Genomic DNA, 12,437 nt, shown 5'->3' with positions numbered 1-12,437 from the left:
GGATAGTGTCTCAAAATCCTCTTGACCACAGCCATCACCTGCACTCCAGGATGGTACTCAAGATACTCTAAAAAATACTCCCGGAGTCACGCTATAAGCTGGACCTAATGCTGGGGAAGGCAGCGATAATGACAATAATGGCCACCACGTCCTGGGGAGAAAACAGGATGCACACCCTCCCAGCTTCAACTCAACTCCCTGCTGCCCCACCAGTGCAATCAGCCAGGAGGAAAAGACCAGAGAGTGGGGAGGGGACACACAGGGACAGAACAGTCATCATCTGCAGACCATATGTCATCTACATACAGATTCCAACAAACAAGAAGAATCAACAGTGCTGAGGAGGGAACCTCACAGAAAAGATGTCACCAGATAACAGAAACTACAAGTTATCCAGGAGTTAATGAAGCAAAGACTCCAGAGGAGAAAATGTAACAACTGGGCCAAGCTTGCTTAATAAGTTACAACTGCAATAAAAATGCCAGCCGAACATTTTTTTTTTTTGGAGGAATTCAACCAAAGGAAAAAAATCCTTCTAGAATTAAGCAGAGGAATAGAGGTCCACAAATAAGCAGGTCAATTCTGAAAATGAAATGCAAAGAGGCACTTCCTTCCTGCTGTGAGGACAGGCCACAACTCCAATCCCTAAGCAGGACAGGCAGCAGCGGCTGGGAATCACACAGCGATGATGGGGGCAGGACTGTAACCGAGATGCTACCAGGAAAACTCACTCACCATAGGAAGAAAAGTCAATTGGGACACTTTGCCTCATGTTATAAACAAACGGTAATCAAACACCTACATGTGAAAGTTATAACCTTAGAGCTGATAAAAGAAAAGAATTGTGGGAGAATATTTCTGTGACCTTGAGGTGGAAAAAAATTATAAACAAAACCCTAGAAAAAAAGACCACAAAAAGCACAAAACATAAGGTAACAACAACAGAAACAAAGAGATGGATTCAACCTCATCAAAGTGAACGGTTTCAGCTGGGTGGGGGAACAACAGAAAGCTGACAGGGTGACAGGCCACCAAATGACAAGAGTCTCTGATCTAGAATCTGGAGGTTCTCCTACAAACAAGCGAGGAAAAAACAAGAACACCAACAGAAAACCAATAAAATATGAAGAGTTTTCTGAAGGGGAGACCAGAATGGCCAAGATGGCCACAAAGGACGTTCAGGGATCCAGCCAGCAAAGCGGGACAGACCTGCGACTCTGCTCTGTGCTCCAGCAGGTGCCCAGGTGTCTGGTGAGGAACACCAGCCACACCCCCCGAGTCAGAGAAACAAACAGGAGATCTACAGCCCAGAACGCTTTACGTAAATGTTACGAATACCTACAAAAGAACTCTATGTATTTTTCACAGACACTTGTCCAAGGGCAGATTCCAGACACATTACATTTGCATGGGTGCTTCTGGAAGAGGGACGGGAATGAGACAGGCATCAGGAATAAATGGGGAGAATAAAGCAAAACAAGGAAGCCGTCCCATATAGACTGAGGACGGCCACAGAAGGACAGCACCCCACGCCCAGCCCCGCTCTTTACTCCTGCAATTCTCCTGTTAATTCTCACAGGCACCCCAGAACCGCTGCTATGGGTTCCGTGAGTCGGCAAACCCTCCTGGAGCCGGGACACATGCTCCGTGCAGAGGCCCAGTAGCCCAGCAGCCTGTGCAGGCCTTGGCGAGGCTGTGGGGACAGACAGGAGGACCCCAGCATTGGCAGGCACTGTGCCGGCAGGCCCAGAACCTCACCGGGGACAGAGAACCGGGTGGACAGGCCCCACATTTTCAGTCCTTGACCTCTGCTGCTTGCGCGGGTGAGGGCTCAGTCTGGGCCCAGAGATAGCACAGGGGGGCCCCAGCCAGAGGGCCAAGGTGAGTCCAGCAGAGGGCAGGAGCAAAGCAGGTGCCTGGGTGGGAAGGCCAGGCCTGTGGAGAGGACAGTGCCAGGCCAGCTGGGCACCCGCCCCACCAGCCAGGCCTCAGCTCTGGTCGCCCTCCTCTGAGTCTCCTGGGGACTGAAGATGCAGAGCCTGGTCTAGATCTGACTCGGAAATGGGACCTGGGTTCGGACCACCCTTCCCCACGTGGGCCTGGGTCTCATCCCCTGGATTCCACTAGGGGCAGAGAGAAGTCGGGGTGAGGCCTCACCCAAGTCTAGGAGGGCCCACCTCCACACCAGCATCAGGAGCCGGAAGGAGCCCCTCTGAGCTCCGTCTCCCCTGCCCGTCACAGTGAGGATTAGGGAAGAGGACGGAACACCATCAAGGGGGACAGCAGCCCACGGGGGAAGCTGGGGCAGGCAGTGCGTGTTCCAGGCCCAGGACTGCACGCTCAGACTCGGGGGCACACTGGCGGGAAGCCCACTCCTCCAGGGCAGCTCAGAAGGACCCAGAGGCCAGAAAGCTGGGAGCCAGGAGGGACAAGGCCCAGGGGAGAAGCCAGCCCAGGCAGGCAGCGCACAGAGAGCAGAGCAAGCGAATTCACCCTGCACCAAGGTGAGCGCAGGGCAAGGGCCCTCGGAACTACTGGCGGCGCCAACACTGTCCACACCAGTCAGGACGGTTATCACTGCACTGAGGTATAAATGAGTCCTCAATAAAATGCCACTTGAACTTAACAACTGGGGAGAGGGTAATGTTTGAGACAATGGGGGATGCTTTGTCTTCCTGCTTCTCAGAAATTTTCAATTTGTATTTAATGAGCATTTCTTGGTTTGGGGGTTGAAAAAATATACACCCTGAAAAAGAAAACAGTGGACTACCTCCTAGGCTCCAAGGCAGGATGGGACGGACAGGGCCGAAGCAGCTCAGAGGCCAAAGCCCCAGGAGGAGCAGATGGGGCGGGGGCTGCCCTGCTGCCCACTGGGCTCATGGGTCCCATCCCCAGGCTGCCTGCAGGAAAAGCAAGTTTCCCAAATATGGTCTGCAGCCTGCTCAGGGAATCACACCCCGTCAGGGGGGCGGGACACCCAACCCACCCTCCCCCAATGACCCCAGAACACAGAGCCACCCCTCTGGGTCCCCTCAGCCCCTGCCCTGGTGACCACAGGAAGTGCCAGCAGAGTGAGTCACAGGAAAATTCCCCTCCAGCCCAGTCAAAGGGGGCAGGGTGCAGACAGAGGGGAATGCCCCTCAGAGGCCCCTCACCTCTTAGAGGAAGGCTGGCAGAGGGGCTTCGGCCGGGCCCTGCTGGGCACGGCTGGGCTCTCAGGGAGGCTGGAGAGCTCTGCCAAGGGCAAGGTCCAGCGGGAGGGGGAAGGGGGTGGAGGGAGGGTCCCCTGGACCCAGGAGAGCTGCCCAGGGAGCTACCGGGGCCTCTCGTGCCCAGGGTGGCCAGCTCTCACCTCCTGGGTATGAGCTCGATGAGCAGTCAAGGCCAATTCCAACTGCAACTGTATAGTCCGGGGAGGCCAGAGCCAGTCTGGGAAGCACCTCTCAGGGTGGGCACGTGGCACCAGGCGCCTGGCACCAGGAGCTCCTCTGCCTGCGTCAGCTGGTGCCCCCCTCCCCCCGCCGAGCCCCCAAGGCAGGCTCTCCGCAGTCCTGGGCACTGCTGGCGCCGCAGAGCTCCAGCTGGCCAAGCACCGCCCCTTTGGGCCCCTAAGCCTCTCCAGCTGCTCCTGACACACTTCTCCCTCCAGTGCTGAGCAGCAGCTAAGACCAGACCTGGGCCTGGCTCTCCCTCCCACTGCTGGGGACCTTGGGCAAGTCCCTTAGCCTCTCTGAGCACCCAGATCCCTTGTGTTAAGGTGACAATCCTGGTTTCATAGGGAAGTTCTTTTGTTTAATAAAAGATTCACCTGGCATCTGCCCTCTGCCAGGTGCTGGGCCAGGCCCTGCAAGACGGTGCAAGCCTAGGTCGACCAGGCCCTTGTCTGCACGGGGCTTGCATCCCAGCAGGGCAGGCAGACACAAAACGATTTGCCAGGGCAGGGGGAAATGTGGCATGTGCAACAGGGCCACTACACATAGGATGGTCAGAGGTGGCCTCCCCCAAGGAGGACATTTCAGATGACTCATGAAGACCGAAAACTAGGCGACCATGAAACCAGCCAGGGAAGGGCATGTGGGCAGAGGGCAGGCATGAGCCAAGACACTGAAATAGGGAAAGGCTGGAGGGGAGACAGGGCTGTGGCCCTGGACCGGCAGGCAGGCTGGGCCGGTCACACTGCAGGGTGCCTTGGGATGCTGCAGGGAGAGCTCAGTCCATGCCGTCCAAATGGTGGCATCCCATGGCAGGATAAGGCAAAACCCACACCACCTGAGCATTCCTGCTCTGGACATGCTCCCCAGGGCCCAGTGTCTTGTCCCAGCTTGGAAGAGCGGGGTCAGTCTACCCAGAACCTGGCTTTCCAGCCTTCCTCACTGTTGGGCCCATCAAGTGCTTCCCCCAAGCTCACAAGAGGACACAGCTGTGATCTCTGGGAGGGGCACACCACCAGGGCACCATCGCAGTCCAGGCCAACTCTGCCAGCCACCTGGGTCCAAGGCACCACGGAGACTGCTGCTGACTCGCCCGAGTCTCTGGCCGCCTCACCCGCGACCCTAGGAAACCTCTCGCTGTGTCCTACTCCTCCTTCAGGACGTGACTTGGGTGTCACCCCCCCACCCCGCCAAGAAAGCTCCCACATCCCTCCCCGGGCACCCACACCTCACTGTCCCCACCTCGAAGTGCTGATCAACACCTCTTGTTACTGCCCACTTCGTGCCCCCAACCCGGGCGCCCAGAATGGGAGGGGCCTGTCTGCTTGAGCAGGGAACGTCCCTCCGCTGCACATGCACGCCAGGCCTGGCCCAGAGCAGGGCTGAGCGTGGGGCTGCTGGATGGGCGGGTTCAGGCAAAAGCCCCCCTTGCGGAAGGTGGTGCCCTGCCCTCCCTGGGAGCCGCGTGGCCACGCCTGAGAAAGCCAGGAAAGGCCCTTTGGGCTCACTCACCCCAGAGGGAGGGGACAGAGGAGAGCCCCCTGCCCAACGCCAACACCCCCCAGGCAGCGGCCTGCCAGCCAGGCCCGCCCAGAACAACACTCTGGTTGTTGCACACGGGAGCTGAGAGGGCTGCCCCACGGCCCTGCCGGGTCTGAGAATGGCCCTCATTGTGTGCGCCAGACTCACCCGGGCCCTCAGACACGGAGCAGCTGGGCCTTGGCCGCCAACGGGCACGTGTCAGCGGCCATCTGACGGGTTCTCCCTCGGTCTGCTGCCCCGGAGAGCCCTGGATGTGCTCTGGGTATCCCCAAACCCCGACTCTGCGGGACGGTGCTACCTGGTGGTGGGGAGACTGACAGTTCACAATGATGACCATAACGCCGGCATTGAGAGACAGGGCTCTTCTATGCACCTCAATTATCTCTTTCAACCCTGTGAGACACTGTGATTGCCTCCACCTACGGATGGAGAGACTGAGGTGCACAACAGACACTTGACTCGCCAGGGTCATGGTCAGGAAGTGGCAGAGGCAGATCTGCTGTATGACAAAGTGCAGCTGGGTGGCTCCCGGGGTACTGCTTAGGTCCATGGAAGCCAGGAGTGGAAATTTCACAGGGCTTTTCCATCCCTCCCTGTCCCCCACCCTGACATACACCCCAGCCCCAGGCACAGAGCCCCACACACAGCAGTCACTAGGGAAACTCTAGTTCTCTTCATACAAAGAACCATCTCAAACCTGGGCCAAGTTTATTTCTGGGGTATTCTGGTTGCTTGTCCCAAAGAGCCCCCGTGGCCACTGGATACAGGCCCGACGTACGTGTGCCCAAGTGGCGGTCTACACCCACAACCGCTGCTCACTTGTGCCCTGGGAATCCCGCCGGAGGGGCAGCGGCTACAGGCCCACTGGCCAGGGTCCTGACAATCCTCTGCTCCGCCTCCCGGCTGCGATGGGGCTGGGCGGGCAGTGCCTCCTCCCTTCCCAGGAGGCCCCACACCCTCATCCTGGGTGGAACTCCGCAACAGCAGGCCTTGGCATCACCCTCCCCTTAATTCTTCCAGGACAACTGAGTGACCAGGGTCTGGGCTCAAGTCCTCAGTGCTCAGCGTGACAAGCGTGGATGAGCCCCCCACTCCAGAGCCACTCCAAGGGGACGAGGGGAGCATGGCTCCTTCCCTGCCTGCTTTGGCAGTGCCTGAGGCTCAGAGGACAGAGCAGGGGCCGTGTGGGGGTCCTCAGCCCCATGCCTGACAGCACCCAGAGGACAGGTCTACAGAACAAAGGACTAAAAACCCACCTGTGGGTGGCCACCGCCAGCAGCTCCCTCAGACAATCAGGAGCCCCGAGCTGGCCTTGCTACAGTGGCAAGAGCAGATGTCTTTGTGCCCAGCTCTTGGGCCGAAGCAGGCCCCTGGCCCCTCTCCTGCCAGGGCATCCCAGGCACTGTCCCTGCGAGGCTGGGCAGAGGAAGAGAGGTGGCATGGGGAGGGCCCTCCTCCTGCAGGACACGGCATCTGCAGCCCCCAACACACCTCGGACAGTGGGAACAGGTGGGTCTGGGGCCAGGGCACCAAGGAGCCCATGTGGGTGACACGAGAGCGGAGCCCTCCACCCTCCAGCCCACCCCAACTTCTGACAGCTTGGGAGTGGTCCTCAACCCCTTAGAACCCTCACCACTGCCACCCAGCCCAGGGAACCGACCCAGGCTGACAGACCCCAGACATGTTTGAGTAGACAGGCTTGTTCAGCCTTGGGATTTGGTCTCTCAGCAGAGGGCCCAGCATGAGGTTGACCTTCACTTCAGGGACAGTACCAGGCCCTGGTAACCCACCGTGGCCAGCCCCAGATATGCCACTGGAGGGGCAGAGGCAGAAGCCCGGGTGGGACAGCAGGGACTTCACTCCTTACGAAGCCTTAGTTTCCCCACCTGGACATCTAAAGCCTCCTCAGCTCTGCCCCTCTCCAGCCCTAAATGATAGCTTTCAGCAGCCCTTAGAGCAGCACCATCTGCTTCCGCAGGGATGGAGGAGGACACACTGGCACAAAAAGCAGGGTTCTCCAGCTCAAAAGAAGTACCAAGCCCCTGACTTCAGGATACGCAATGGAAACAGGGGACTGAGACGGGGCCCTGCCCCTCCACCCTCTGAGCTCCTTCCACGGCAGGCTGGTACTCTGCCCCACTCCTCACTCAGAGGTGGGAGGAAGTTAGCACAACGAGACGGAGATAGAGCCAGGGCCTCTCCCCAGTGCTAAAGGGCCCAGCCTGCCCCCTGGAGGGAGGCCACTCTGTAGCCCCTTATTTGGGGGCCTTAAGGATCCAGAGGAAGAGGAATTTGGCCAGTGTCTCTGCTGGAGAACGACCCTGTCCCGCCCTACCCTACAGCCTGCCCTCCAAGCATGACTCTAACACTGCTCCTCCCCCTTCCACCTGCTGGCTGGTTCTGGCTGCCCCAACTGGCTGTGGGCTCCTGGGGCATGGTGGAGGGAGTTCTCCAGGCCTGAGAGACAAAGGGTGGTGGGATCTCCTAAAAGAATAATGGAGGCCAGGAGGGGGCTACTAAGGCACAGTTCTGGAGCCAGAGAGACCCCACCAAGTTGGCAGCCCCAGTAGAGCATGGCAGCACCCCAAGGACCAGAGCACCCTCAATCCCAGAGCAGGGGGAGCACGTGGCTAGAGCATGGGGCCATACCAGGAGACTATGTTCTGGATACGGTTCTGTGAGGACAAGTAACTGCCCCTCTCTGTGCCTCAGTCTCCCCATTGGTACCATCTGTATGACTCGCGGGGAGAGCAGGTGTCTTAGGGGCCCTTCCTGATTAGGAAGGATTCCCTAGTGGCACTGCCCTTACTTCAATCCCTTGCCCAAGCCCGGGGAGATGATGCCAGCCCACAACGCTAACGTCTCTGTTCAGCACAAGCGTAAAAGTCACCCTCTTTTAAAAGTCACCGGGAGCTGAGGGTGACTGCCTTGGCAGAAGCTGGGGCTGCCCTGCCCTGCCTCCACCTGGCACCTACAGGACTCCTTCCTTGCCCACGGCAAGCGGGTAGTGGGTGCTAGTGCCAGGAGAGCTTGCCGGCAGGTCCTCCCAGACCTCCCTTCCTGCCAGTCTCCACCTGCACCTGGGCCCTTCTCCTGCTTTTCTAAGCCTGTTAGCCCTGCCATCCCTCCACTCCCACCATCAGCTCTCCACCCCGGAAAGGAAAGAGTCATGGGCGGGAGGCGTGTCCCCCAGCCCAGGGGGATGAGGAACATCTCCCTGCCTGGCTGAAATCTGCACAGCAAACCCAGAGAGTACTTCCCAGCTTAGACTCTTCCCCATGCTAAGAGTGCCAAGGAAGTAACTCTTCCTCATGCTAAGAGTGCCAAGGAAATAAACTCCCTGTTCTCAAGACCAGTTAGGAAGCCACTGCTCCTACCGAGGGATGGGAGACCCCAACATCTCCCCAGACTCTAACCCCCTCACACCCCCTGACCACGCCTGGCCCTCAGCAAATCTCAGCTTCTCCGAATCTTTCAACACCGCTCTGGGCTCTGCAGCAGCAATGAGGGGCTGGGCGCCCGGGCTGCGGCCACCCGGGCAGCGGCCCCGCCCCTCCCCAGCTCCCACGCTCTACCCGCGGAGGCTAGGACCCCGGGATCGCGGCGCGGCCCTGGACTCCCCTGCCAAGACCCGGCTCCTACAACCGTTTTCGCAACCACGGTAGGTAATAACCGAGAAGCTCCCGCCCTGGGTCCCGGAATCCAGCGCGGGCGGGCCGGGGGTTAATTATTAACTTCTCCGTGGACACCCGCGCTTGCTCACCCACCCCTCAACCCCTAACCTGGGGGCATGGGCCGCCCTCACTCCAAAACACACGGATCGCCACCCTGCTTCCTGGAAGTTCACGGTCCAAAGGACCTCGGACCGCTCCTCGTAGCGATGGAAAGTGAGGCTCGGAGACAGGGCTCACAGGCCCAAGGTCACCCAGCAGGCAGCGGCCGGCAGAAGGAGAGCGGGCCTCCGGCCAGCAACTTTCCCGGATCCAGGAACTCTCCTACCGGCCGGCGGCCCCCGAGTCCGGTCCTTCCAGCCGCCCCCGGGGTGCGCAGGCTCTGGGATCCTCCGCAGTCCTGGCCTCTGGGAGCCCCGGCCAGGGCAGAAGGGGGTTTTTCCAGGACCTCGGACCCCGGCCCGGTCACGCCCCCGCGGAGGCTCCAGCGGCCCGTAGTTCCCAGGACCTGCAGGTCCGGCAGGAAATGCCACTCACTTAACTCTTTCCCGCCTGGGACCGCCCCGGGCGCGGGTAGAGCTGGGTCGCCTCCAAGCCGGTACGCGGACCTCGGCCGACACTCCCTGGCGCGCGGACGCCGCCCCGGCCACCGCGAGTGGACTCCGGGCCGCACTGGCTGCGCTGACCGCACTCACCAGGTAGTTCATCGTGTCGGGTCGGCCTGGGGCCCCGGCTCCCCGCAGGGCGCACAGCGAACTGCCCGCGCCGCGCGCTCTCGGATTCCCGAGAGCCCCGAAGCCGCCCGGGTCCTGGTCCGGCCGCTTCAGCCACCTCGCAGGCCACTGCCGCTGCCGCCGCCGCCGCCGCCGTCGCCGTGCAGAGCCGGTCCCATCTCGCCCCGCCCGCCACCGCCGCCAAGGCCGGCGGGCCCAGCCCGGCTCCCGGCATGCCCGGTCGCGCGCGCCCATTGGCCGCTCGGGCTCCCCATGCAAATGAGCCGCCGGCTCGGGGGCGCGGCTGGCTGCGGGAGCGCGCGGGCACGCGCTGCCCAGTGGGACCGTCCACCACCCCCCACCCTTGCACCCGCGCTAGGCTCCAGGCGCCTGCCGGACACGCGGGATATCGCCTTTTCTCCGCACGCCCATCCCTGCCCTCCACCGTGGGCGAGAACGCGCCCCTCCTCAAAGGCCTAAGCCTTCTTCTTCTGGGAAGACTGCCGGAATTGCCCTCCTCCCCCGTGGCCGTTGCAGCCCCGGAGGCACCAGCTTCAAGTCTGCCTTCCCCGCCCACCAACCTGGGGCATTTCACGCGTGTCCATCCGGCAGTCCGACTCAGATCTGCATCTAGAGGGGCATGTCCCAGCTGGCAGAAAACTAATAATACGACCACCGCACTGACTCTGGTCAGGCCTTCGGTGTAAGAGCCCCAGGTTATGAAGACACAGCAAGGAAGCTGGGGACTGCGGCTGTCCCTGTAATCTAGGGAGAGTAGAACCGGAGCGCATCATGTTCTACCAGCCGTGCGCGGGAGGTTCCAGTGCACCCAGGGACAAGAAGCTTGCCATCCCCCACCTTCTCCTCGGAATTGAATTCAGTCTCCTCGAAGTGTCCCCCACTGTCTCGGTGCTGCTCTAGGAGATGTGCCCCTACCCCAATCCCTCCCTCAGTCAGCCCTGTCCAGGGCTAACGCCTGTGCCCCAACGACTCCTGTTTCAGCAACAGGGGGTAGGAGGGATGCTGATGAGAATGAGGGGGAGGGAAGAAGCACGACAGGGAAACTGAGTGGAGGGTGCCTTGGTTCTCCTGAGCTCCCGCTCCCTAGGGGGGCAAGTTGGTGACTGTCACCCCATGTAGCCAGCCAGAGTCCCTGGGCACAGTCCAGGTTTGCACAGTGGTCTGCAGAGAGATCTAGAATGGGACCTCTCCAGAACTAGACTGTCCCATTTGCTGAGTGTGTGGACACCATCAGGCAGCTCGAAATTCCAGGGAAGCATGGGGGCACACCCTGCAGAGAACCCTCGGGCACGGCCTATAAAATACATACAAGCCCACAGTGCACTCACAGGTGCCCCTCCACCTGACACCCAGGGATGGCCGACTCAGTCTCTCACCAGGTGTGCTACCTTGGCCGGGCCCTCTCCCATCTGTAAAAGGAAGGAGCTGGGCTAGGGAACCCCAAGTCTGGCTGGTCACAGGTCCCCTGGAGAGCTTGTCAAAAAACAGATTCCTGTTTTTTAGGAATCCCCTCCTAAAAAACCCCTCCCACAGGTCCCCTCCTCCAGAAATCCCGGGTGTGGGGGGAATCTGGACATCTGCATTTCCCCCAAAGTTTCTCAGGGAACCACTGGACAGAACTCCTAGCATAGGGTGTGGGTAAGGAGCAATGGGATTTGGACTCAGTGTGACCCAGAGTCCTCAAGAAGGAATGGGACAACTAGCTGCTACCCTCTGCCCTCCTCAAGACGGGACCTCCTGTAACCTTCAAAACAGCCCAGTTCTTCCACAGAAGAGCCAGCTCTCAGGGGAACACTACCTAGAGTATCCTCTCCTGCTTGTTCCCAAAGCTGTGCCCCAAAGTCAGAAAGGAAACTGCGGGCTCAGCCCCTCCGAAACCCTGCCCCTGCCCCTGTCCTCAGCCTGGCTGGCATTCCAGGTTCCAAGGAATCAATCAGATCAGAACCAGCTGGGCTGTGTGTGAACATCTGTCCATGCTGGGAGCTGGAGGGAGTCCCTAGGTTTTCCCCGGGTCTCCACTCCGGTGGGGAGTGGGGTGGAGACCAGGCTTCACAGCCAGACGGCAGGAGGTCTCTGCAGGAATGGGCAGGGACACAAAAGGGCTGGCCTTACTCGGTCCTAGCTGGCCTTGGGAGACAGGAGGAGGCTGCCTGGGAGGAGGAGGACCGGAGACCCTCCCTCTCTGGGGCTGGATTAAAGCAGCGCTGGGGGCGGGGTTGCTCCTGTGGGCGGGCAGGCGGGGGAGGAGAACCCAGCTCTGGCCCAGGCATTTCAAAAATTTGCTGCTTTTCCACTTAAACTCCCCGCCCCCCCCACCCAAGACTGTGCCTCCCAGAATGGCATTTCCGCTTTGGAATCAAGGCCCCAGGATCTGTGCCCCACTGTGCTGCAAGGGGAGTAGCTGGAGGGGGAGAGGAATGCCCCCTCCCAGGCCTGCCATGGGGGAGTGGGGGAGGGGCACCCACTGGGCAGGCTCTGGCTGGGGTGTATGGGGGAGCATACCCTCCCGGGCCGACTGCCAAGTGACACAGCCCCCAGGACAGCATACAGGCCGGCCCTGGGCCAAGGTCTCTATGACCACGTGCTCATTTCATGCCCGCAGTGATCCTGCAAAACAACCTTCACGCATAGCCCCGTCTTCCAGAGGAAGAGGCTTGAGACCCAGTTTACTGCCCCTTGCCCCATCCCACAGACTTCAGCCACAGAAGGGAAAGAACTGGTGGCCACAGAAGGGACGGTGGGGATGCTAGAGTGCAGTCCACCCTGACTCCCCTGTGGCAGGCAACTTCAGGACAGGGCAGAAAGGGAATCAAGGGGCAGGGACACTCAGGAAAGCCAAGGACCCTGCCGCACTCAGAGACCCCAAAGGACAGGCGTCTGAGACCCAGGCACCACCCTCAAACACAACGGAGTTCAGAACTGGGGCCCAGGGACTTCCCTGCTGGTCCAGTGGTTAAGACTCACACAGGGACTCTGGCTCTCATCTGTCCGTTAAAGTGTCCACTGGGGTGAGGGCTGCTGCTGATCCTAGACCCTAAGTGGGGAGGCCCGGCTCCTGC

At 60.3% G+C, this 12,437-nt stretch overlaps 1 protein-coding gene across 7 annotated transcripts in view; it reads right to left on the bottom strand.

The window, feature by feature from the left end:
• The window catches only part of BCAR1 (BCAR1 scaffold protein, Cas family member), a 35,420-nt gene that overhangs the window by 13,271 nt on the left and 9,712 nt on the right, over positions 1-12,437 (bottom strand). Inside the window, exon 1 of one of the 7 annotated variants that reach the window (XM_027119241.1) lies at positions 9,340-9,654. The exons of 1 other annotated variant lie outside the window; for it this stretch is intronic. In XM_027119241.1, coding sequence (XP_026975042.1) covers positions 9,340-9,612 — 273 coding nt within the window. In that variant the 5' untranslated portion in view covers positions 9,613-9,654. 5 more of the 7 variants (XM_027119239.1, XM_027119246.1, XM_027119243.1 and 2 more) reach the window with 5 other exon arrangements.

Source organism: Aethalodelphis obliquidens, unplaced genomic scaffold (assembly GCF_003676395.1).
Source record: "Aethalodelphis obliquidens isolate GAN/ISIS:26980383/991018 unplaced genomic scaffold, ASM367639v1 scaffold20, whole genome shotgun sequence".
NCBI lineage: Eukaryota > Metazoa > Chordata > Mammalia > Artiodactyla > Delphinidae > Aethalodelphis > Aethalodelphis obliquidens.
This window is presented reverse-complemented; position numbering and strand designations above follow the sequence as displayed.